General features: G+C 37.7%; 1 protein-coding gene and 1 pseudogene across 1 annotated transcript; both read right to left on the reverse strand.

Annotated features, from left to right (window-relative positions):
• Positions 1-3770: 3770 nt before the first annotated feature.
• LOC130417617 (uncharacterized) lies at positions 3771-6642 on the reverse strand (annotated as a pseudogene).
• A 1353-nt stretch (positions 6643-7995) lies between these two features.
• On the reverse strand, positions 7996-17846 carry shtn2 (shootin 2). Its single transcript, XM_056738353.1, has 18 exons — positions 17752-17846; positions 17057-17100; positions 15980-16040; positions 15791-15885; positions 15152-15338; positions 14962-15059; positions 14232-14313; positions 13867-13961; positions 11294-11440; positions 11025-11178; positions 10557-10722; positions 10258-10313; positions 10038-10138; positions 9861-9890; positions 9420-9473; positions 8901-9054; positions 8235-8372; positions 7996-8141 (listed from the first exon to the last, which is right to left on the reverse strand). The coding sequence occupies exons 1-17, from the start codon at positions 17756-17758 to the stop codon at positions 8236-8238; spliced, it is 1668 nt and encodes a 555-aa protein (XP_056594331.1). The 5' UTR covers positions 17759-17846; the 3' UTR covers positions 7996-8141; position 8235.
• Positions 17847-27965: the final 10119 nt, after the last annotated feature.

Here is a 27965-nt window from a genome sequence, read left to right on the forward strand (position 1 = left end):
CGCGAGTCTGATCACTGAACGGAAACAGCGCTTACTGTGGCTGGAGGTGCTATTACACAATCGCGGTGTTTTCACATTCAGTAATAGCGAGTGATAAAGAATTTACAGTTTTTCTCAATTGCTTTGGCTCAATTCTCAAATGAAAATTGTTTTTTCCGAAACAATAAGATCAGATCTCTGAACAATTAGCTTATTGTTCACATCAGATTAGAATTTCTTATTGATTTGAGCAAATTGCAAATGCATTGGCACATGTGTGCAAACATTAAGTACAATCGTCTACAGTTTGCACAACAAATAATTTCATATGGCTTGTTGATCAAAACTGATGAGTCATTTTTCGCTTAAACTGTCAAACTTTTCACAACTTCTCAATAATTTTTCATCTTGTACGCCATCACATTCAAAACAATCCATTCACTTATCAAAAACTGGTATACACACATGTAAATTACATAAATATCTGACATTGATATTGTTTGTAATGTCTGCTACAATGGCAAATTATGTTGTTGTCTGGGATAATGTCAGCTTCCACCGAACCAACATTGTTAGGGAGTTGTTTGCTACACATGAAAGGATAACAGTGGAGTTCCTTCCACCATACTCTCCATTCCTAAACCCAATAGAAGAGTTTTTTTCTGCTTGGAGGTTGAAAGTATATGATCATAGACCACAAGATCAGATGTCTCTGTTGGATGCCATGAATGCTGCATGTGAGGACATCACAGCTGATCATTGCAGGGGATGGGTGCGGCATTCAAGGAGATTTTTTCCCCGGTGCATGACAATGGAAAACATAGGATGTGATGTTGATGAAAATCTTTGGCCTGACCAACAAGAGCGACAGGATGTCCGACAAGAATAATTAGTTTTTCATGGAGGTTATTTTGTAGTTATTTACTATTGTATTTTTGTTGTAACATACCGTAAGAAATATGAAATGTACAGCAATTGGACAAGCAAGATTTCAGTTTACATGTAATACACATACAAACATAAATGTACTGAATAAATGGAAATGTTCATTTACTTTTTTTTCTATGTACTATTGAGTCTTCTCAATTTTTTTTTATGAAACCTTTATTTCCATGGGTGACTGTCATGGTGAAAAAACAACTAAACATTTTGACCAGTGTGGCTCACACGATGACAAAAGTACTTTATATTTTGGTGGCCTTGGCCAAATTACTGACAAGATAACTAGGTTTTGAAGCATGAATTAAAGGTTTGGGTGAGTAACTTCATTTTGCAGAAATGCAATAAAGTTGTAAAGTTCCAGCAAGCAGTTGTGACATTTGCACTCACAGTTTAGAGAATGTTACAGTAAAATGCATCGACATTATATGTATTGGTCTACTTAATCGAATTTATGGCATTTCGGATAAAAATGTTTATAATGTCTCATTCGAGTGTGTCGAGACGTATGAAAAGATAGATAGATAGATAGATAGATAGATAGATAGAGATAGAGATAGAGTAGAGATAGAGATAGAGATAGATAGATAGATAGACAGACAGACAGACAGACAGACAGATAGATATAGATATAGAGATAGAGATAGAGATAGATAGATAGATAGATAGATAGATAGATAGATAGATAGATAGATAGACAGACAGACAGACAGACAGACAGACAGACAGACAGACAGATATAGAGATAGAGATAGAGATAGATAGATAGATAGATAGATAGATAGATAGATAGATAGACAGACAGACAGACAGACAGACAGACAGACAGACAGACAGACAGACAGATATGGAGATAGAGATAGAGATAGATAGATAGATAGATAGATAGATAGATAGATAGATAGATAGATAGATAGATAGATAGATAGATAGATAGATAGATAGATAGATAGATAGATATAGAGATAGAGATAGATAGATAGATAGACAGACAGACAGACAGACAGACAGACAGATAGATATAGAGATAGAGATAGAGATAGATAGATAGATAGATAGATAGATAGATAGATAGATAGATAGATAGATAGATAGATAGATAGATAGATAGATAGATAGATAGAGATGGATGGATGGATGGATGGATGGATAGATAGATAGATAGATAGATAGATAGATAGATAGATAGATAGATAGATAGATAGATAGATAGATAGATAGATAGATAGATAGATAGATAGATAGAGATGGATGGATGGATGGATGGATGGATGGATAGATAGATAGATAGATAGATAGATAGATAGATAGATAGATAGATAGATAGATAGATAGATAGATAGATAGATAGATAGATAGATAGATAGATAGATAGATAGATAGATAGATAGATAGATAGAGATGGATGGATGGATAGATGGATAGATGGATAGATAGATAGATAGATAGATAGATAGATAGATAGATAGATAGATAGATAGATAAATAGAAAGATAGATAGATGGATAGATGGACGGATGGATGGATGGATGGATGGATGGATGGATGGATAGATAGATAGATGGATGGATGGATGGATAGATAGATGGATAGATATTTTTTTATTTAATAGTTACTTTATTTATCTGTTAGGATAGAGAGATATCAACTCCACGCTTGTTTTGGTCATGCATATTACATCCCCATCAGTCCATCTCCTCACCTCCTGCCCTTTTCACACATAGTTACAGTCATACACACACCTAAATCAGACACCTTTCAACTCCGGGGCCGAGACATGAATTCTTTATAATGTTTGTAAGATGAAAAGCTCTCATGGGCAGGAGGAATCCTTACAGAATGAAATGTTTTTTAAAAGGATAGCGGCAAAAGTGTGTGAGAGTGGAAAATAATTGTATTCCATTTAAAATGCTTTTATCAGAGAATAGGAGTGTGGAGGTGTTAAGGAAAAAGCCTGTGCTTTTTCATTTCAGCTGATTCTACTAGATGGATGAATAAACTAACCCAAAGGCGTTGACACTGTCAGCATATCAATCTTAATGTGTTTCATAGTCACAAATTGAACTGATTTTTTTTCTTTATTTTTTTCAGTGCTCAAACATTATTTTGCCAAAAAAATCTTGATATATCTGAAATGGCTTGTATTAACCCCTTTCATTTCTTGTAAAAACAACTTTTGCCTGTACATTGCGCGTGCACAGTGTGAAGTTTTGAGTATAGGAGCTTTTCACACATCAACTACAATTTAATCATAAAAATATTTTAACATCAAGGCAAACATTAACTAGATAATCACCAATTACACACTTTATACAAATTGCTTGATGTTGAGTCCAAATTGGGCAGTGACTCAATGACCAATGATGCTTCACCATCTTGTCTTCTTTGCTGAGATGGAAATGAATATTGTGTGTATTTGAATGGTCACATTAGACTGGAGTAGTGACCATTATTCATAAAATAGACCCTTATAACACCAGCTATCTCCCGCTCTTATACTTCCACTTTCATCTGATTATCAAATCTCTTTTTTGTTCCTTTGTCTTCTCACCTTATCTATGGCAAGCCAATTTAACATTTAGTCATTCTCAAGATATTAGTATTTTTTCTATCCACGACTTAATTTGTATTAGTAGATTTTTTAAATCTTGATATCAGACATTTTCACTTGCAAAAACATGCATTCTTGAGTTAGTTATATAATACATCTACGATGCTAGCATACACCCATTTCTAATGGATGAAGCCTTGGCCTGGAAGAGAGGTCATCGGGTGGTCCTCAACCTTCACTGGGTGTTTCGACCCTTAACCACTACACCCTCCAGTTGGCGGGTCTGCAGTGACTGGCTAGGTCACTGCCCCTCTCCTCCAGGCTTCCAGCTTGTTTCCTCTCTCTTGTGCCAGAGCCAACAGGAGGCTCTCTCTGACGCTTCTCCCAACCTAAGAACGGCTGCTTTCCTCAAGTGGCCTCTCAATCCAACCTTTGTCAATAGATTCCACACAGATTGAGCTGGGAATCCTCGACATCCAACCTCCACCGTCATCAGCCATGTTGCCCACCCCTTGTCCCGGCTATCCTGGACCAGTTGCTGGTATTTGGTTTTCTTCCTCTCTGCAGCTTCCTCGCACCCCTCCTCCCACGGCACCGTAAACTCCACCAGGATGATCTTCTTTCCCTCTGGGGACCACATGATGATATCGGGCCTTAGAGTTGTGGACAGTACCGCTTCCGGGAAGTGGAGTTTCCTCCCAAGATCAACCTCCATTTCCCACCCCTGGGCCGACTGCAAGAGATTCTGTTTGGCTTGGCTGTGGGTGACTGCTCTTTGGCCCTCCTTCACAAAGGTGATGGTGCTCAGCAATGGTCTTGCTTTGGCTGTTGGTTTCTTCCTCCTTTCTTGCTCCAGAATGTCTGCGAGCACTACCAACACCTTGTCATGGCGCCACCTGTACCTCCCTTGTGTCAGTGCGGTCTTGCACCCTGACAGGATGTGCGCCATTGTTCCTTTCCCCCCACACAGCCTACACAGTGGGTCCTCCCTCCACCCCCACCTGTGCAAATTTACTGGGGTTGGTAAGGTGTCATAAACTGCTCGGAGTAGAAAGGATATACGAAAGGGCTCTAGCCGCCACAGTTCACTCCATGATATTGATCTCTTGGGGAGGTTCCACCTTGTCCAGGCTCCTTAAGTCGCGAGCTCGGTGGATTTGGCTCTTCTCCCTTCTTCTCACAGTATCGGACTTAGTCCTGGATCATGGCTCTCTTCTCCCTAGGTGTGGACTTTGACCACTGCTGGAAATGTGTTGTTCCTAGGCCCTGTCTTCCAGTACACAGGTTTCCTATGATGTCTTTGGTCCTGAGGGAACATTCTGCCTCGTTAATTGCCATGCTGGCGGCCCACTTACGGCAGATCTTGTTCTGACTCCTGCTTCCCTGGTGAGTTGGTCTTGAGAGTCCCTATATGTCAGGGCCAGTCTGCATTTGGTGACTTTAAACTCCTCTACCACTGATGACAGGGGAAGTTGGAGCTGGCCCGACCTTATGTAGAGCCCCACGGATGTAAAGCTTGGGGGTATCCCCAACCATCTTCTAAGGTGCTTGTTGCACTTCCTCTCCATTTCTTCGATTTTTGATAGAAGCACCTCATATACAGTGAGAAGCCACATGAGTCTCGGGAGCAGGCCATGTTGGTAGATCCAGCACTTGTATTTCCCTGGCAAGCAAGACTTGTCAATCTTCTTGTTTTCTGGTGCTGGAGATCTGACAGGGAATCATCGTACCACTTTCCAAGGCTTTTAATTGGGGTCCCCTGAATGTTCGGGATCACTTCCCCTTGAACAAATAGCTTGAACCTTCCTGTTGTTTTGCCCTTTTGGATCACCAAGCTCCTTGATTTCTTGGGCTTGAAGACCATCTTTGCCCACGTGGCCATACGATCCAGTTCTTCCAGGACCCATCTTGCCTGCACGTGAGTTGGTGTTATCACGGTAAGGTCATCCATGAATGCCCTGATTGCTGGCTGTTGACATCCTGCTGCGGTCTTCGGCCCTCTTGACTTTCTGCTTGCCGCAGAGATGATCAGGTTCATTCCCATGATGAACAAAATGGGAGAAATTGTGCATCCTGTTACTATCCCCTTCTCCACTGGCTGCCACTTTGTTGTATACTTGGTGGTCTGGAATCGTAGCTTGATGTCTCTCAGGTAACTGGTGATCATGCCCTGGATGTTATGTGGGATGTGGTAGTAGTCCAAAGCAACTTGGATCAAGCTATGGGGGATCAACCCATATGCATTTGCAAAGTCAAGCCAGACTACTGTTAGGCTGCCTTTCTTCTCCTTTGCTTCTTGGATAGTTGGCTAAGGACGCCTGTATGCTCCAAGCACCCGGAGAAGCCTTCTACACCGCCCTTCTGGATAGAGGTGTTAATATATCCATTCTGGGTCATGTAGGTGCTCATTCTCTTTGCAAGCACAGCAAAGAAAATCTTTCCCTCCACACTAAGTAGGGAGATAGTTCGGAACTGGCTGATCTGTGTGGATCCCTGTTCTTTGGGGACAAAGCACCCTTCCGCCCTTCTCCAGCTTGTTGGAATGGTTCCCTTGGACCAAATTACCCGCATAAGCTTCCATAGCCTTCAGAGGAGCTTAGGGCATTTTTTATATACTTTGTATGGTATACCGCTGGGACCTGGAGCAGAAGATGATCTTGCATGCTTGACTATCTCTTGCACCTCCCTCCATGATGGACACTCTGTGCTGAGGGATTTGGTAGGTGGATCGATGTTAATAAGCCCATGATTTCCTCCAAGAGCTTTGTCTCTTGTAGGATCACTAAATGCCTCTCCTACTGACTGCTCCACCTCCTCTTTGGAACTTGTTAGAGTCCCAGATCTTGCCTCCCCCAGAAGTGATTTTGTGAAGCGGTAGGGGTCCTTTATAAACTGGGCTCTTGCAGCTTCCTGCTTCTTCCGCTTCTGCTTGACCCTTTCAGCTCTTCTTGTTCTGATAAGCTGCTCGCGGAGGCTGGCTGTCAGCTCTTTTATTCCTTCCTTTTCCACTGCGCTTGCCTGTTTGAATTGCTTCCTCAAGGTTTGATCTCCTTCCTCAGTTGTTTGATCTTTCTCTCTCTTCTGTTGTCCTGCTTTTCTGGTATTGCTCTATTCTCTCTTTTTGGTACTATTCCAAACCGTTCCTTTGCCACATTGTAGGTGATGGCTGTCATTGAATCCACCTTCTTCTCCGCTGATCCTGCTTGAACTCCTCCAAGCACTTTGTCTAGATCTTCATCCAACATGGACCACTCCTTCTCATCGCACAATTTGGGCCACTTGATTCTTTCCTTCGTTGGCTGAGGTGGGCATTCTGGAATGTCGTTGGAGGCTCTCCTTGTGCGATCTTGGGGGATTGCCTGCACTGAGAGATCTCTAGGACTATGGTGTGCTTCCTGCCTAGGGTTGTCCTGCGTCTCACCAGACGGTTCGTCTGAGCGGTGTGCATGCATCCGTCTCTGTCCGCACGTGGACTTGCTCTGGTGTATTTTGAGCCCTCTTATGCCATTGCAGATTCTTCCACAGTTGCATTTAGCTTCCGGTGCCTCCCCGGTCAAGGTGGTTTGTCTGAGCCTTCTCTGCGTCTGTGTCACTGTCCTTGTCGTTGCCATTGAATCTGTCCTGGTGAGTCTCTCATCCTCCCCCCTCTCGGGAGACTCTTGGGGTATTGTTCATTTGTTGATTCTGTAGCTTGCTTGGTGCCCTCTTGCGAGTGCTGTATCTCCAGCGTCACCGACCTTCCTCGGTTGCCATCCAGACTTTCCCGGAAGTCACTGGTTACCCAGGGAGTTCAGTTATATAATACATCTACGATGCTAGCATACACCAATTTCTGATGGATGAAGCCTTGGCCTGGAAGAGAGGTCATCGGGTGGTCGATATAAACAATCCCGAGAACATTTGACTGAGTTTGACTTGTCACCACCTCTTCACAGTCCAAACTTTCTTCTCAGTCTTTCCCACACTTTTTTATTATTTGTTTGGCAGAATTCTCTTGGATTTCATTATTAGCAAAGTCATGATAGTTTGAACAGTTTCATAAAATCCATTCTCTTTACAGATCATTAAAGGACACTACAAACAGTGCAACTTGCAGCATCACTAATGTGTATTTTTAGTAGAGAAGTTTTATTAATGAAATAACAGATTAGAAGTTAAAGATCATATATATGTGAAAGCAGAAATAATATTACCGCTCTGCGTTCACAGCGGTAGGTTTAGGGCCAGGGGTTAAGGCTTCGTTATTGCTTTTTCTCTTAAAGTCATCCTTTTTTTAACCATTTCACATTATACAGATTCACATTTCATGTGAGAGTTTTGAGAGTTTGTTGTTGAATAATCAATTGAAGTCAAAGCCGTACTCAGTGCTTTGAAAACAAAGCCGTACTCAGTGCTTTGAAAAATTCACAGCTGAATGTCTTATTCAAAAAGGACTGAATAAGTCATAGGTTCATTGTACAAGAATTCACATGGAAAACTCAAAGCATTAACTGTATGTCCCAGACTACAGGAAGACAAAGACTGAGTGATATGCAAAAAGAAAAGCAAAAGAATGTCTTTTATTTCAATCATAATTCACTTTAAATGCATGGTCCTTGGCTTTTTATCCCAGGTTAACAGGGTTAAAGTTTTATTCAGTCTTCTGATATTTACTCTAAACAAATTCTGGCATCTGGGGAAGGGAAAAAGGCGTCAAAGTTCTACTTCGTTCAACATCACATTTCTGAAAAGTGCAGAAGTTCAGATTGTAAGAATCCTTATACACCTTACTTATCCTCCCATATAATAGATTCAGAGGCCTTTATGCGAGAAGCTCTCTTCTCACGGTTCTGTTGAAGTCTTCTGAGGACAGGGGCGCTTCCACTCTGACCGGCCCAGGGCGAAGAGATCGCTGCAGGTGACTCTGTGAATAAGCGAGCAAAGATTCACTCAACGTTTGATCTAAATGACTCTGTCACAAAAAAACAAATCAATAAACATCAAAGACACGCTTTTAATCACAATCTTAACAGAAAGGCTAGATTTATTTGAACCTATACAAGTTTTTTTTTTACACATAAACTGCATAAAAACACATTCTATACTTTGTTTTTAAATTTCTTAGGCAACATTTTCTTGACAAATTACTAAACATTTTTCTGTGAAGATTGAAAAATATAAGAGTATTTATAAATAAATACATTTTAATTGAATAACTGAATATGAATTCATTTTGACTTGTATCATTGTCAGATTTTTCTTGTTTGTTTTAATGTAAATCTCAATATTTTAATTTTTTAAATTAATGTTTTTTTTTATAGCTATTTTCCGCTGATGGGGATTTTTTTCAAACAATTGGTTAATAAATATGATTAATTTTGTATGCAGCTAGTCTAATTAAATTCACGTTCAGATTAAATTAAGCATGCCAGGTCTATGACCGAGTAATTACCTTTGGGCTTTGGTGGAGCAGATGGGGTACCTTTGTCATCCCCGATGGCCCGCCTCCGTCTCTGGAGCACCATCTGAAGCTCCGCCTCCGCAATATTACGGCTGCAGCGTTTTTTAGATTGGCTGCGGCGGGGGCCAGACCTCTTTATGGAATTCTGACGTGAGCCAAATAACCAAGTTAACTTCAAGCAATAGTTCATGACAGACTTTTTCACACAATAATGCAAACCCCCTCATTTCAGATTGCTTTTTTGAACATTGGCAACAATAAAAGGCTCAATTACAATAAAATTACAATAAATTCATTACAATTACAATAAAATTACAATAAATTCATTACAATTACAATAATAGGCAATAATACATCATACAATATACATCGTATCTAGAAAGACCATTGTATAAAAAGTATGTGGACGATGAGTTTTAGTCTTATTGTTTCTGACTGATGGTCTGCCATTAGCAGCAAATATACAATAGATGTATCGTGGTGGACAGTGGTTGAGTGATCTTGTTTTACCAGCATCCCCTGCAATTCCAGAACAGCTGATTTTCGGTTCTCAGATCTTTGTTCCTTAAAAGCAGTATGTAAAAAAAGCGTAGTAAAATATCAATAATTTCTAAAGATATCTGTCACCATCATTTAAAAAAAAAATCTGTGAGCTGGAGCGACAGCAAAATACTGTAAACTAGATTTTTTTTCGTGTAAAATTACAGGATGTAAGAATGTAAATAATAAATGGTTTTCCGTGTCCTTGTAAATTTGCAGACTTTTTCTGTCATTTAAAGTTTTTTTTTTTACTGTTTTTCAAAAATATATTAAAACTTTCAGTGGATAAACAAACAACCCTTGAATAGAGAATTTGATTGGGCAACCCTGTATTTTTGTAAAACCACAATAATGTTCGTTCATTACTGAAAACTGAAACTGAAAACTGAAAAAAATTGTAGGACCAGTTACCTTCCATGCATTTTCATCCTCTGATTCACCCTGAAATTAAACCAAATGGTTAATAAGACGGTTGTAATTATGAATCAAGTCTTTGGTATTTAATGCATCTCAGGAAGTCTTGATGCATTTCTTTCCTCAGCAAGAGCTCAATTTAGTGCAGCGTTTTATTTGTGCAAAGTGACAAACCTGTGCCGGTTTAAGAATAGGTCTAAGTATAATTCCTTTTTTGATTCTCTCCATCATCTCATCCACAGCTCTGAACTTTATATTCTCAGTCATTTGGGGTTCTGTGAGACAGCATGTTTTCAAGATGAGGATCATATTAAAAAACCCAGATTATTTTTTTGAAGGCCATCTTTATATTTAATTTAGAAACAAGCATGATAGACATGTAAAGATGTCATACTTGCAGTTTCAGTGGCATCTCTAACCTTCTTTTTGTCCCTCAAGACCTTCAATGGGCTAAATATACAAACAGATGCTTTTATTCTCAATAATCCTACATTTTGATTGCTAAGTTTTCACATTCCTTCACACCATGCAAAATTTAAATACACATTCATCCATTCTTTACATCACAGGTAAAGCTGGAGTCTATCCCAACTATTATATAATAACCCAAAATAACTTTAACATATACAAATACTTTTTCAGTATGTTCATCCTCATATTGAATTTATTTTTCTGAATGTTTTGTGTTCTTACTCTGTGACTGTTAAAGATGGCGGAGGCGGTGGAGGTGGAGGAGGTGGTGGAGGCGGAGGAGGTAGGGATGGCTGACCAACTAGAATTTCATTTTCCTCTTTTGATTGGTCAGATTTGAGAGAAGAAATCTCCTCCATTTTTCTCAGTTTATCCCGGAGCTGTTTGGCTGCATGATGGTCAGATGACATGGCAGTTTTCATAAAGGAAATGATGAATTATTTACTGCTGGTTTATTTTTCACAGCTCAGGAAAATGTATTTATGTTTATTACATCTCAGATGTTATTGGGAAAGTTTTTGTTGTTTTTCTCTATTTTCACACATACAGGAAAAATCAGATACGCAAGTTCAATAACCTTTTTTAGGTTATTAAGATAAACATAAAGTGGGTTTTTTTCATGTGGGCTTTTTCATGAAAGATAAGTCCTGTTTCAAACTCAGAATGCTTATAATTGCAAACATCACTTACTTTCCTCTTGGAGTTCATTTAAAGATTGTTGTGAGTCTTTTAGTTGTGTTTCCAAGTTGCTTCTTTCTTCCTCGCTGATCTCCAGCTTTGTTCTCACAGCTGCGAGATCTGATAAACTGTTGAGCTCCTCAGCCACTGTCTGTGACTGTTTTAGCTGTATGTGTGTCCAATTAGAAAGAAATGTAAAACTTTTAAAAAAAATAAAAATTATGATTTATGCAGTTATGATTTGACAAACATAAATAGAGTTTGATCTTGTACGCACTCACCTGGGTTTGAAAACACAGTCGTATCTCTTTCAGATTTTTGCCAATATCAGACACTTGATTCAGAGCTTGTTGTAGTTGTTTTTCAGCCTCAGCGTTTTGTATGAGTTTCAAAGTCTGTCTCTCGTTTTCTCTCTGTTTCACCAGCATCTGAACGGGTCAATAAATCACTTGTTCAATGCCCATGAATGACTAAAATGTTTTGTGAAATGTACTTAATCTGAAGGCACTTTAAATTGCTTTGGGTTAAAGCATCTGTCAAATTTATAAATTCATGATTGTGCAACCTTTACAATTTCATTTATTTGATTTGTTGAAGTGGTAGTTCTTTTTTTTCAAAGATGCAAATCACCAAAAGAAAATTGTCATTTCTGTTATAATTCACTCTTAATTTTCACTGTTTTAAGCAAATCTCCACAATGTGATTTAACGTGATCTCAGAAACATTTAACAACAATAATTTTGCAAGGTGGCTAATTTGTATGAATTAATACAATGCAAATTTTATTGTTGTAAAAAAGAAAAAACTAAAATTATCCTGCCCATGATCCCAAAAATCTCTACAAATTCACCACCTCATAAAAAATAGTTACGCATTGCCATTTTTTGTTGGGTTTTTGGATGTCTCAACATAGAAAAAGAAAAAAATTCACATTGAATGTACATCACAAAAATTCAACATCCAAAATATCTCCATATTTGAAAATGGTAAAGATCCGATTATCTTTAATGTTTTTTTTAATTATTTAGAAAATATGTTAAAATATTATTATCATAATTTTTTGTAGCATGAGAGACAAAAAGATGCATGTCTATCTTATATTTGAGATAGCAAAAAGGAACACAACAAATGCTCATTCAAAAAGGAGAAATAGGAATAAGAAATGAAAGTTGATCATGTTCCGGAGTGTTTCGCCTCTCGCTTCTCACCAACATTCAGAGGCTTCTCGTTCGGCTGGCGAGAACCGCAAATCTAAACTGCCAAGTGAGACCCCCGCGGTGTCTCAATTACAGGGCAAGACGGGCGAGCTTGACAACTACCCTTTGTGCGGTGACAGCCTATATTTTCTCCCTTTCGAATTAGTCCGTCATTACAGCCGTCAGTGCCAATGCAAAACACTGACTGAGAAAACGCTGAATGTGTTTTGAAAACACAAGAGAGAAACACCGAAATGGATGGGGCGGCGATAAAGGATGTCATTCACGCTGTGCCGTGTGTGGCCTGAGTGCCGTGTGTCTCTTTCACAGGTGAAGCCCCCCTGGTGGGACCCCCATTATGTCTGTGTCTCCACATGGGGAACAATGTACACAAAAGCGACAATGCAGATGGCGGATAGGAAGTGTCGAACAAAAGCTGGCGGTTTTCATGTTGCCATCTTGATGGCCGCTCATTACTCGAGGAATAGATGAGGCATACCACTTTTAGGATGAGATGCTCATTTAGTCTGAATGAGGGTTAAACGTACTGCTATTAACATGGCCAGATGGACTGTGTGTGTTTGTGTTAAAATAAAGTTCCAGTGTCATTCCTGTGTGTGTTTTCATCTTTGAATGGGATGTTTTTACAAGATTCACAAGCCCGAGCGTGACTCTCACGGCCCTTAAACACAGTTCAGTACTCGCTTCCGTCTCTTGGTTCAGAATCACTGACATATTGTCTTGTCGGGACTCATGTCTCTATTGGCTAGGAAATCCAGTCTGAAGATATTTAGTTTACTTTTAATGGTCTGCAGCTGCTGTGCTGGAATACATGCCTTCAATATAAAAAAAACACAATACAAACAGAACAAATCAAAGAAAAAGAAATAAACACATGAAGATAATTATTACTATGTTTATATTTAAGTTACAGGAAGAATAAATGGTGAAGTATCTGGAAGTGTTGCAAGCTGGATTCAAACTTGCAGCGCCTATAATGAGGGGCAAAGGTCAACGTGACAGATCACATGTGCAATCAAGATATGTCCATTTTACAATTAAATGAGCTGTACTTTACATAGACGTGTCAAAAAGCAAGGTGTTTTTGGTCTATAAATCCGCAAGATACTTACATTTTGCCAGGAATTCATAACCATTTTACCAGGTGGCGTACTCAAAAATGTATACAATGTGAATCATACAAAAGCTTGAGATTTTTGTAAAAGAGCAATATTGAAGCCACTATCCTATATAAGATTATATGAATTTACACAAATTGACTTATTTTTTTTGCAGCATCCATTCCACACTTTACCGACAGTAATTATGTCAGAATCAAAAATGATTGACAATTACCATACAGTTCAGATTGGTGGCATGGTTCGTTCTGTGCACCCATAGGACAAATAGAACAGAACATTATGTAACACATAATTGAGACTTAAGAAGAGGAAAATCAGAATGTTGAATCCTGACTTTAAATGTGAGGTGGAGTTGGGGATGGAGTAGGGTAACCTCTATAAGCAGCTGATAGCTGAATGAATTTAAAAAGAAAACTTGACTCATGTGACAAGCCAGAACTAATGCTATACGCTTGATTTAAACAAATATTGTGTTCGTCGTTGTTGTAACTCTAGAATATGCAGTTCTTGGTGTACCTGATGTGCAAAAACTTCAGCATGCTGTCTGAGTCCTTGCTCCATTTCAAGCTTGTGTGACATCTCGGCAAACTCTTCTGTAACAAGCTGTGATACTGCAAACACACACAAAAAAACACACAAAGATATGATGTGAATGTGCTGCTCTGCAGGTGTTCATGGATGTCAGACTTTAAAAAAATGCCTAAGGAGCATTTACTCAAACATTCTCATTAGAACCATTTCTTTCTCAATTTTTTTATAATCTAAAGAACCCTTTCCCACTCCAAATAACTTTTTGTGAAGCAGATGTTAAAAGTTCTTTATGGAACCATTAAGCCAAAAACAATGAGCACCTTAAATTTCTGTGTCTGATCATCACTCACCTCTTTTCATTTTATTCACAGTTCTGTTGTGCTTGCTGAGTTTCTTCAGAAGAGCCTCCTTCTCGCCGTCCTCCAGCAACAGCTTGATACAACAAAAGTGAGAATACGAATTTCAATGTTGTTAACACAATGTAAACTGGATCAAATTTGCTAACTTGGGAAAAATGTATGATTATTTTGTGAATGCCAAATGCAAAGTCAGATAAAAAAATCACCTGCAGCTAGTCGATATGTCAACGTTTCTTCTATGTCGGGTAAATTCAAAAAAATTGAGGATGGTGGGAAAATTGATGTGAATGTCAGCTGTAAATATTTATATCAATCGCCACATTCTGCTAAACTATTCAGTGAATAAAGGCCCGTTCAATGTACATTATACAATATGACGTTATGTTCATTTCACATTTGTAATACGTGAGCTCTTTAGATTTATAACTGGCTGTCAATGTTTTATCCGTCATCAGATGAAAAACACTTTTTCAAAACCGATACAAATAAATCACTTCTTTGTATTTTTTATCATCATAGTTGTAGTGTGGACTTCGGTATTTATTTTTTTAATTGAAAATGAGTTTTAAAACTTTATGTTTATAATGATCATTCTCGTGTGAACGGCCTTAAGGTGTATTTTGGTATGAAGTTTTGGCTGACAGCAGAGAGTGCAAAAATTCTCCCAGATTATTATTCAACTGTCTGTGAAAAGTTATATGTATGCCTTCGAATGTCGTACCTTTTCCTTTAGTTCTTCTTTCTCTTTCTTAAGGAGTTCCACCTGCTCACACAGTTGAATCTTCTCTCCGAGTAACCGATCCACTGATGACTGGAGCTCTGCGAGACCAAAATGACAAAAATCATCTTAAATCTTACACTTAAGGTTTATTCTTCGACCAGAGCTTGTTGTTTATGTGATGAAGTTTCACCTTTAATCTGATTCTGACTCTTCAGAAGTGGATCTTCGTCGCTCTCTTCATCTGGACCCGGCTCAGAGTCAGAGTCTGGGTCAGTCTTCAGGTCAAGGTTCAGGACAGAGAGGTTTTCCGGCATCTCAGGGATCAGAGGAAGAATGGCTTGGCTTTTCCTCTTTAATACCTTGAAATCCTTTGAAACCTGTTGGGTTTAAAACGGTGCGCATTCTTGGTTTGAACCATAAAACGTCAGGTTATTTTAAGTACTTTTTCTTCATGTGTTGAAGTAAAATGACATCAAACTGACATTTCCAATGGAACGGACCCGACAGCTCATCTAGTAACTCATTATTATGATCTCGCCATTGTGAATCTCTGAAAGAAGATGTTTTTTCTAAACACTGATGTTTTTGCTCAGTAGCTGATTGTTGTGCACTTTTTAATGAAAAAGAAAACCATTATGTGAATGTTAACATTACATGCAGTTTTGTTTGAAGCAGATGAGCTTCATGTTTGCTGTTTCTTCATCATTTGATTGATTTGAACTCAGTTTGGAGAACATTATTCAGCTTGCGGGTGAAACGGGGGATGTGAAAACACAGCGAGTACAATGAGACGTTTGTTTTATATGTGAGAAAAAGGAAGTTTAGATACCTTCAGTGCAAAAGCCTCTGCGGTTTCCCTGCAGGAACGCTCAATCTGAAACTGCATCTCTAACATATCCAACTCCTTGAGCAGCTGAGAAGATGCTGAAACAGAGGAACAGAGAAACACTGTGTATCCATTCAGAATGATAGACAAAAGAGTTTTTCTTGAAAATGATAACAGCAAAAGATTTCCTACCTTTCCCCATCATTGACAGTTTTTCATTGGCATCGTCTCGCTCTTTCTCCAGAATCTCACACTGTTGAACGCATTATATGATAAATAAAACATATTTAGAAATTAGGGGAAATGACTTAATTAAAGGGACAGTTCACCCAAATATTACAATTCTGTTATTGATTCACCCTCAAGTTATTCCAGATCTGTATAAATGTGTTTGTACTGATGAACACACAGAACGATATTTGGAAGAATGCTAAGAAACATACACTTCTTGGCCAGCATTGACTTCCATAGTAGAAAAATGACAATGATAGTCAAAAGTGCCCCAGAAGTGTTTGTTTACATTCTTCAAAATATCTTTTGTGTTCAACACAACAAAGAAATGTAGTCAATAGTGGCCAAGAATGGTTTGGTGAATGGAATGGATTCTTCCTAATTTCTTTATCTGTGTTCAAAGACATTTATACAGATTTGGACCAGCTGAGTACTAAATGAAGACATTTATGGGTGAACTGTTCCATTAAGCACATTTTGGTTCGCTGAGATTTGCTGGTTATGTTCAGAATGGCTTTGCTATAGTGTTTCTGTCGAAAGGTACAAACTTTCAAAATGTAGCTTGTTCTAAATACACAAATGTATTTTGTCAAAATATACAATATACACAACACAATCTCATGGCAATTCAAAGTGAATTTGCATTCATTCAAGTGATCTCGTTGTTGGGGTTTCAGAATTGCTTTCTAAAAATTACTATTACTATAGTAATTTTTACTATTACTATTACTATTACTATTAATAGGAATTAGACACCTTGTAAAATACTTACGTATGTTGTCATGTAGGATGCAAAGGCAACTGCAACGGAACACTAGCACTATAATCAATCCCATAATGCAATGCGTTCAAATTGACTATTCTGCTGTCATTCAAGATTCTACTCATTTCTACTCATTCAGACCTAATACATTTGTGTACAAATGTAAAATGTAAATGTTGAAATGCTTGTTAAATAGTGAATACTGATTCACATGCTTTAAAAAAGTCTATGACTGAATTCTGAACAGAGTCTCAGAGAACTGTAGCAAACATTACCTCAATGTCTCTTTCATCTTCTGAGATGCTCTCATCCTCTGAATCTATCAGAAAAACAGATGAACATTACACGCTGATTGTCTTTTTCATGGACTAGAATACTGATGCGTTATGTGTCTTATAAAGAGAACTACTAAAATATTAATACAAACAAAGGGTCTATGTGTTTTGTGATAAGTGTATGAAAAAAAAAACTTTTGTTCATTCTCTCCTTTGCTTACTCCAGCTTTAATCCTTCTAGTAGCATGGCCTTGTAAACTAACGGCACTGTTTAGCGTGTTGACAAAATGTTTATACGCTCTCCTCCTTGTAAGTCGCTTTGGATAAAAGTGGCTGCCAAATTAATAAACGTCAATGTAACACATCACATGTCAATAATACAATATTAAAAGCTATCCCGGTATTGAAATACTCGATTTGAGTCAATGACCACACAAATCTTCACCTTTCTGTCAATTTTGTCAAAACTAAATAAATGACTGTTGTCCTTGGCAAATAATATGTGCATGACTGTGTTAGATTTATATCGCTCACTTCATTATTCACTGTTAACTATATTATCAATATTTAACATTCATTCATCAAAAAATTATTAAAATATATATAAATTAGATATTAGTAAGCAGTTCATACATACAATGGATTACGTATTAATTGAAAGACAATTTAAGTAAAGCAAAGTGAATTTATCATACCTGACATTTTGGAGTGAGTCTGACCCAAGTTTTTAAAACTCGGAGAAAGCCAAGTAAGAAAGGTTAATGTGTGATCTTGTGAAGTGCTTTTTCTGTTTCCGTTAGTCTCTCTGCTAGCAGTATAGAGAACTGAAACCTTTTTACAGCTTTTGAACACCACTAGTTTTCACCCTTCCCATTTTGTTGCAAACACTGATACAAGAAAATCAGCTTTATGCTCGCTTAACAATGGCGCTTGAGAAAGAACATGATAAAATAACACAAAGTCATATGTCAGGACAGTTACCAGCCTCTGAGAAAGTCTCAGCATCCCAATTCTGTACGTGAGCATGTAATAATTGAAGAGGATCTTATGTTTCTCTGTCTTTTTTTATACAGTATATAACATTCATATTTATTTTCGTATAAAAACCTACAGTATTATAACTGAATATAGCCCATATTTATCTTAGCATTAGTTAAAGTAAATTATGATGAGAAGTGACTGCCTGTGAGGGTCACGGGTGGGTCATTGGGTCTTGTTATCGTAGCATGAGAGGGCTCTGAATTATTGAGGGTGTAGCCAAATAACATTGACTCATCGGTTGATATCAGCTGTGCAGAATGAGTCACAAACACAGTTCTTTATCTCATTTTGAGATGTACTAAATAAACCTTAATGACAGAGTATAGAGAGGTAGAGAGAATGAAGAGGATGGAAGAATGATGAGAGATGATGTGACAGATACGAGCGGCCCTTCGGTGACTCACCGAGATCTGCTAGAAACCTAAAGACACTGTTGCCAGAAGATTAAGAGATAGTCCCTAATCTTTATTTGTAATATAAGTCACCTTGCAATAAAATAGTTTTCAAAATAAACATTTTATTTACATTACTATATTAGGTTTAACCTCATTTTGCCTTAAACATTGCTTTAATTGTTTATTTCACAAATTTAGTGTGTCAAAAAATTACATACTGTCCAGACCATTTAAAGGTATAGTTCACTACGCCAAAATGAAAATGATTTCATCATTTACTCATCATCATCGTGTCATGTCAAACTTCTGCAGAACAATTTTTTTTTTTGAAGAATGTTGATAACAGTGACCCCTATTGACTTTTTATCTATCAACACAAAATCACTTAGATATTTCTCAAAATATCTTCTTTGTGTTCCTCTGAAGTAAGACTCAGAACAGGTTTATAAGCACATGAACAATACTTAAATACTTAGATATGATGTTGAATCTACTGTAGGATTACATTTTGATCATACAGATGTCATCTGGTTCTTCGTTTTCTTTCTCATTCCTCTGGACTACGTTTTCTCATTTCACCAAAAATAACTTTTGATCATAAAAGTTGTGCCTAGTCCATTATTTGTATACTTATAAAAGCCTACTTCAAAAATATGTCTATTATTTTACTTATTTAAAATTTTGCTAATTAAATAGTGTGAATGAATATGCAGTTTGACGCAAAATGTGAATATTCCTCTAGGTGGCGCTCTGACATTACGAACAACAACCTGTTGCTCGTCTCTTACCTTCTATTGACTGTCAACAACTTCAATTTTAACTCAACATAATTTTAACTTCATTTCTTACTTATTGAAGCAAAATGTAAAGTTTTTTATCAAGAATTAATTGTACTGAATACAGATATTAATAATGAATTACTATTAAAATCAATGTTATGAAAATATTGCACCCTAACAATATTATTATTGTCAGTGTTGCTGTTTTATAATTTTACAACAAACATGACTTAACATGAGTCTGGTATATGGATGAAACCCTGTTACTAAAACATAAAAGAAAAAGGGTAAGTGACAGTGACCTCTCTTTTCCCGCATGGAAATTAAGTTTAGGCTAAACTAGGCCTCTTACTATAATGTTTGCCCTAAAAAAACTTTAAATCTAATATTCTTTCAATATAGGTATGTCATAGACATAGACAAGTGTTGTTCAAAAGAAAATGTCACGTATTGGATCTTTACGAATGATCTGCTTTTGACAATGCATGCATATGAACACAGATGTTGTTTTTTATGTAGTGTTTTTTGTTTTGCACACAGTGTTACAGACAGAATGTCTGGATGATGATGGGCGTATGGGACAGAGGAACATTTCCAGACAGACACATGATGACATAAACAGGCCTCTGTTTGTCTCTTATTGATGATGTCACAGGAAACGGTGTCTGAGCCGACCGGCACACAGTGGTACAGTAACCAGACAGTTGTGATTCATGGTAAACTTGAGAGAGCGAGCTGGACGTCCCAGCTCTTTTACACCTGCTCCAGTTCACGCTTCAGCAGCAAAAAATTACAACGTAATACAGTGAACAAAAATCCAATTTGGTCGAGATGGGGGGATATATTCAGTTGTAATGAAAGTGCGAGATCACATTAAGAAACTGTGATTTTTCAAACAAATTATCATGGTAATGAAAGGTCAAGGCGAGGGAAACAGCTTCTCCCTCATTCTGCGTTGGGACTCCCTAAAAGCTCCATTAGTTCTGACATGCAGAAGCAGTGATTCTGTAAGGGTTAGGACCCACACAGCAGGGTTCGGCAGGGTTTTAGTCCGGCATAATCACACATCTGCGTGCCAGAGTCCAGTGCTGCCCACTGAGTTTCCCTTCCTCTCCACTGGCCTGCATTCAACATGCTGACACTCTCCAACACTCCTGAATCCTCTCCAACCAACCCACCCACCGCTCCTGCTCTCACAAACACGCAGGGATAGAAACTGTTGAAAAGGCCAAGTTTCATCTTTGTGCATGTGGCCAGTTGACAAACATGAACGTTGTTTGTGTGCTTGTCTCTTTTAAGGATTTTAGGGCAAAATTTGCAAATGTGCAATAAATATGATCTTTTTGTCTTTACCGTCTTTATTGTAGTCTTATGTACAAAAGATTTTCTCTCTACAAACTCCTGTCATTCAACCCACAAAACATCCTAGATTGAAATGAAATTTACAAAAATTAGCTATGCTTCAACCAAAGTTTGTTTTTGTTTGCGTTTTACGTTTAGTATAGTAAGCACAAATTATTTCACTAGAATAATTATAGTTTACCAAGATAAACATCCAGAAAATTGTTTTCAATAGCCTAACAGGTCAAATGTCTAACAGGTCTCAAGACAGAAGCATTTAGACAGCAGTCTGATTAAATATAACAATATGTTTATGTTCCTATAATTTACACATTCATAAAAACTGTATCTACATACTGTACCTACATCAACAATGTTTTAAAAATAGCAGTAATTGAATGATCATGACCGAAAGATAGTACTGTACTGTATTTTAACTGCGAGCAGAGTGCAAATGAAGTAGTGTAAGCAAGAAATGATTTAAGATTTATCGGCTTTAAAATATCGCCATAAATTGAATTATCGATACCGATATGGCCGATAATTTAAAATGATCTAATTTATATAAAAGTGTGGTATGCTTCTAATATAATAAACCATGTTAGCTGCACTTTTTGTCACGGGACAAAAAGAGAATCAAATGCAGTAAAGCCGTTTAAGTGAGTTTATTAGTCTCACAGAGCAAAAATAGGATCAGAACAAAAGATGCCAGGGAACTCCAGGCACACAGCCGAAAACAAAGGTTATCCCAAACTGGAACTAGAGGTGCCAGTTATTGAAACTGCAAAGTGGTGGGGAGAGAGGAAAATCGGCAAACGAACAAAAGGTCCAAGTAGATCTCTCTCAAAACAGCCTCACCGAAACAAGATGAGGAGATCAGGATCCTGGACACATTGCAAAAGAAACAATAAGGTAAACAATAATCCATGAGATAAGGCTCATATAAAAAAAAACATTGTTGCACTGAATGAATGACAATGAGAGGTAGAAATAGGGCAAACCAAAACAGTTAACAGGTGACAGCAATCATCCGTGACAAAATCCTAAAGGTACAAGCAGGAATCAGGTAAGAGAAGAGTTCTAAGAAAAAATGGGGCACACGTATGATATTGAGCACGTGGGACCAAAAAATAAGACCAAAAAATGAAATAAAAACCACCAAGATAGACAAGAACACTTTTACTACAGTAATAAACACATTTACTGCATTTTTAATGTAAGAAAACCCCGTCCACTATGCTTTCACTACAAATTAAACCATGGTAGGCTTTTACCATAGTAAAACACTGTTTATTACACTTTTGCAGTAATTAACCATGTTTGCACGTTTACTCTAATAAAACCACGTTCAATTTGCTTCTACTCTAATAAAATCTTGGTAGGCGTTTGCAATAATAAAACCACCTTTACTACACTTTTACTGTAATAAAGCCACAATTACTTCCCTTTAACTTGAATAAAACCAATATACATTTTTACTATAGTAAAACCATTTTAATTGCACTTTTAGAAATAATAAAACCACATTAACTGTAATTTTACTGTGATAAAAAAACGCTCACCATGCTTTTACTCGAACAAAACAGTGGTACACTTTAACTGTAATAAACCATGTTTACTGCATTTTTACTATAATAAAACCACATTTACTGTACTTTTAGTACCACATTCATTATTACGTCAACTAAAACCATTGTGCACTTTTACTGTAGGCCTACTAAGACCGTGGAAGGTTTTCAAAATAACAAAAACCACCTGTACTGCACATTTACTGTACTAAAACCATGTTCACTATGCTTTTACTCTAGTTATATATGCTAGTTATAAAACTTTGGTAAACTGTTACTGTTACAAACTATGTTTACTACACTTTAACCGTAATAAAACTCCTGTTCATTTGGTTAACTTTGGTTTGTTAATTCTTTTATTAATTTTCCTCAGGGATAATCTCCCCCATGTGACTCTGGTCTGTAAACCTGCAGGTCTTCTTCTTCTATCATTGTGGTGGTAAAACAAGACGCCATTGCCCTCTCACAGCTTACATTACAGTCCATTACATGAGATGGACACTTCAGTCCTGCTCTGCTTTATTTACTGTGCCACTAAAGATTATTTCCACAGTCTATATCTGCACACCACATTCAACAATTACACTCTCATTTGTTTAAACAGATATGTGATATCAGCGATGAAACTCTTCGAGTTCCGGCATCCCCCCAAACTCAGGCCGTGGATGCGCTTTACTGCTCCCTGCCATGATTTTGGTCTCCATTGTGTGGCTTTCATTGTCTTTCAGGTCGAAAACTTGCGGTCTTTCCTCAACCGGCCACCCCTCTCCTCGGCCTCCGCACACCTGGCCCTGACAAATTAGAGCAGGGAGAGACTGAGGGGGGGGCGAAAAGTTAATGATGTCGCTTCTGCAGTGCTGTTGCCAGGAAAAACTTCACAACATTTGCCAGTGAACAGTGCCAAAAGGAACCGTAAAAGACCCAAAGAGCTTTTTTCTACTATGACATGTGTTTATTTACTTTTAAAAAGTGTATTTTCAATGCAAAGTCATCTGATCTGAAATGTGAAATATTACATCTAGAATAAAGTCTTACTCTCGGGTAGAATTGAGAAGACAAGCAAAATCAAAAACGTGTTTGCTTCTATTATTCTTTCGTACTAAATAACTGAACGCACTTCTCTCGCTCTGTCGTTCTTCTTTAATAAAAGCTGTACGCCCGCCTTCTCCACAGGCTCTAATCTGGCCTGACAGCTTCCTCTGATAATTGGTGCTAACACCCAGATGGACGGGCCTTTAATTTGCTGTTCCCAATAAAGAGAGGCGGCTGAGGGGCGGCGGGAAGGGGGAGGCCGTGATTTGTTGGTTATAGATACAGAAGCCGTAAACACCCCGGGCCTGGAGGCCGACAGTTCGAGGAGCCTCTTGTTCACACGTTTTCTCAAAAGAAGTGTTCTTCTCATCTCTCCCTCTGACGTTCGTGACGCTCTCTCTCTCGCTTACACACACGCACAATCTGTTTCTCTTCGTCCTTCACAAAACAGTGTGGCTGCTGTAGCAGCAGTGACATGCGGACGAGGATGGGTGGCCGTAACCTGAACATTGTTTTCAGGACAACTGCGTGACCTCCATCTATTAATGAGGTTACAGGGAATGAGCGCTGGGTCAATGGTCAGATACACAGATGATCTGACCACATTTGTAACATTTATATTCAAAACTTTCACACAGCCTCAAAGTTGTGCTTTACTATTCTTTTCAATCATCTTAGTTAGTTACAGACATTCATTTTGTTTCACATTTTGGTTTGCGTTTTAAAACAATCCTGAGACATTTGTGTAAAAATCAATCATAAGGTGAATGCAATGATGAAAACAGCATTTCTTTACAGTTTTGATAGTGACCATGAATGCCGCAGTGGATCTTTTGTGAAACTGTTATTTACCAAAAGAGATCTAAAATCGTTTGCTCTCAAATCACACAAGCACTTTAAACTTGACTTATCATGATAACAAGACATTCACAACTGATGTGTGTGATTTGAGCGGTCAAATATGAAAAACCTCGGCTGCGGAAAGCCATTAAGCCACAAAATATCAAACATAAGGAAAAATTAATCGATAAATCTTAAGCTTTGTGGCAAGTACAGTTTTACATTAAAACAGAAACATGTTTGAAATATATTTTATTGCATAGGAATGATGACGTATATTTTTATAAAAATGGATAATATATAAAATACAGTTTTATTGATATTTTTGTCTTGTGGTAAATGTGGCAAATTTTGGATGCTGGGGAAATAAACGCGTGGCAGAGCTAAAGACAAATCTAACAGAAATATTGTTTGATGGTTGATTTGTTCTTAGAAACAAAAATCACCAATGAGATCATCGATTAGACATCAATGAGATTAAATGGAGAGTGAATAGAACCTTGAGTTTAAAGGAGTAGTTCACTTTCAAATAAAAATTTCATGATAGTTCACTCACCCATATATCTTTCCGTGTTCTAAAATTTAACATTTTAAATCTCATCTGTTTCTCAGTTATTTCTCCTCAGAAGAAAGAGTCCGAAATGTGTCTGTCATTAAAGTTTCTGAAGAGATGTGAACAATGTATCAAACTGAGCTTAGATATGTCAAGTCTGCATCAAAAGTCAATATAATTCCCTCAACAATCTACATTCATTTTACTCCTCGTTGTTTTTAACAATTTCACCCTCATTTGATTTATTTTGAAACATCTGAAACTAAGTTGATACTTACAAAAACAACAACTGAGAACTCCTTCAAATATCCTAAGCTATAAAAAAGCAAACCCTCTGAGCAATAACATTTTCCTCATGTAATTCAGATCCAAACAATCCCAACATTGATCAAACAGAACATTTCCAGCACAGAAACAACCACAAAACCCCCAGAGAAGAAGCAGCTTTTCAAACTCTTGTGTGAGGTGTATGGGTGCAGTAGCACATTTCATTGCACTGGATAAAAAGCTAAACGATTATAGACATGCAAGGTTTAATTGGTTTTGAACAAATGTGAGGGGACACAAAGCAAACTCACAGCCTCTTTTGAATGAGACAGCTGGAGAAAAAGCAAAATATATAAAAGACTGAGTCGTCCTTGGGTTTTATAGTTGCACTACATGTGAAAATTGAGGTCACGCGGTCTATGAAAGATTGGTTTGGGTGAGGATTCGGCTTGTTGTCAAACAAAAGGTTACAAGACACGTGTAATTCACCACACTGATGTGACCATTCACACACAGCCAAACCCATGAAAAATGTAACTTAAAATTACATCAGTTTGATAATATCCACAATCCCTAAAGTAAAAGAAAAAAAAGTAATACAAATGTGTGACAAAAAATCATAAAAATATGTCAATATCATTTCATATAGAAAACAGTAGTCTATCGAGACTGTTTCCCCTCAGATGTTTCTTCAGTAATCTTGCATTAACTAAAACCTTTTTTTTTTACTGTAATCAAAAGTCATATTTCAATCTTAAACATTCCCTTATTTAAGAGAAAAATATCAGATCTGTCATTCAGATTCATTTCATAGTTCATTAACAGGGCCGGGATTAATATCAATCTGAAAATTTGAATAATTACATATTAAATACTTTTGTATTATCTATAAACTAATGACCTGATTATTATTATTATTATTATTATTAATATGATTATATTATACCTGCCCAAAAAAAAAAAAATTGAGCCAGAAAAGTACTGTTCAGTAATCTTGATGCATGTCAACAATTGACTCATTTGTGTCCAGTTTTCTATCATCAGGAAGTTAGGGAGGAAGAACGTTTTAGATGGATGTATTCAGACATGGGCACACAAAGAAATACAATTTTTGTGTGTTTTGAACACTGTTGTAAAGTGAAGAGAGTAGAGGCGTCCAAACCACAGATATAGAAACAACGATACGTGGAAACGATATGGTGAAGAACGATAAAACATCGACAGCCAATCATGATCCATTCAAGTATAAAATAAACAATGTTATAGTACATTAATGTGGAACCTTTTTTGTTGCCATCTTTATAGACATTTGTCAGTGTGAATGAGCCTTTATTTTTTCAACATCAGTGTTCTAAAACTGTTGAGGTTTCACTTAACAACTCTGAATGGAGGTTTCAATATCAATTGGACAACTACATTGTTAAAGATTACCCAAAACTCTGTAATGAGGCATGAAACATCTTCAGTGTAACTGAACACACAATGTTGTTTTATTTTGACCAGGTGGTGGCTCTGGATCTTCAGATCAGTAGGTAGCTTCCGTGTTGTTGAGCGAGCAGCTGTCTTTATTCAAACTCCAGCGTTTGTTTCACATTCTTGTTCTCCGTGAAAGAGACTCGGGTCAGGAGCGACTTGAGAGGGCTAAAGAGAATAGAATAGTGGGCCATACCTTTCAACTCAATCCAAACAAAACATGTATACACGTCCCGTGGCCTTATGAACCACAGAAAGTTCATTTGAATGGAAACGGTGAAACAGGACACAATCCTCATCATGAATGACACAGATAAACAATGAACAACTACATCGTTGATGATGGACAGCTAGATTATACATTCTCAAATAAAACATCAAATGATAATGTTTAAGGCCTAAAAGGGACGGTTCACCCAAAAATACAAAAATCTCCCATCATTCATTTCCCCTCATGTGGTTAACAACTTGTAACCGACTCTACACAAAAGAAGATATTTTGAGAAATGTCTCAGGGTTTTGTGTTCATTCAATGTAAGTCAATGGGGTTCATTGTTGTTTAGTTACCAATGCTCTGCAAAACTTCTTGAACAAGTTTGAAATGACATGATGGTGAGCATTCTGTGTGAACTATCCCTGCAATAAAGCTAAACAATAAACTCAATGCTAAACGCACATAATTTCTCTTAAAATAAACCTTTTAGCGCCCTTATTTATCGCTTTCGAAAACCAGCTTTTCGAGTCACTCTTTACTGAACCAAAATCGATGCCCTGTAGGACATATTCTCGTCCATTTCATCTCCTCGTATTCCTCCAAGAAGCCTCCGAAGGCTTTTTGGGAGGAATGCGGTATCATTCCTTCACGCCGGGGTCAGCCACTTGTGTGAAGTATGTCAAAACATGCAGCCTTCATCTTTCCTGAGCTGTAAAGATTGGCTCATGCTAGGGGGCGGCAAGGCCTGGGGGTCTTCCTCCAATTAACCCTTCTGCATTCTTCTTCCCAGCAATCCCCGTCTACCTTCTCCCGAAGCTTCACAGCTGATCCGCGCCCCTCCTCATGCCCATCACGTGACCTTCGACCCGCCGCACCTCTTGATGGGTCACATGACTCGTGCAGGTGTGGAGAGGACCCCGGCCCCGTCAGCCCCCAATTAGAGAGCCTAATTAGTGATGTAACCTCCTGCAGGGTCACTGGAGAAAGAGGAAGGTATTGAAAGAGAAAAGAATCGGCGAGGGTAAAGGGAGGGTGCCAGCGGTACAGTGATGCGTGCTTAAAAGCTCCAGGGCCGAGGGGGTAACGCGGGTTGCCAGAAGTGCACTTGTTTTCTCGATGGATGGAGTTTGTTTAATGTTATCGTTTGAATCATTCTGATGATTGTTCTTATTAACATTATTGTAACACTTTGCTAAAGGAATACATTTGTGTTGTAACACAATGCTGTGTTATTGGGTACACAAAATAGAGGTGTTAGAGCAAACTGAGAGAACAAGAATTTTGGGGTCTTCTTTACAGACGGTTTCAGCGGCAACAACCTAAACAATGATAATGTGATATAACTTAACTTCCAGTAGATCTCCACAAAAAACTCTATAGCTGTGGAGTAGTTTTATTTTTAATAC

Source organism: Triplophysa dalaica, chromosome 1 (genome assembly GCF_015846415.1).
Source record: "Triplophysa dalaica isolate WHDGS20190420 chromosome 1, ASM1584641v1, whole genome shotgun sequence".
In the NCBI taxonomy this organism is placed as follows: Eukaryota; Metazoa; Chordata; class Actinopteri; order Cypriniformes; family Nemacheilidae; genus Triplophysa; species Triplophysa dalaica.

What these genes read in the sequence shown, in the direction of transcription:
- shtn2 (XM_056738353.1), bottom strand. An exon ending in CTATTCTTAAACCGGCACAG is followed by an intron (nt 9,891 to 10,037) that starts GTTTGTCACTTT and finishes GTTTAATTTCAG; the next exon opens with GGTGAATCAGAGGATGAAAA. An exon ending in TGCTCCACCAAAGCCCAAAG is followed by an intron (nt 8,373 to 8,900) that starts GTAATTACTCGG and finishes GCTTATTCACAG; the next exon opens with AGTCACCTGCAGCGATCTCT.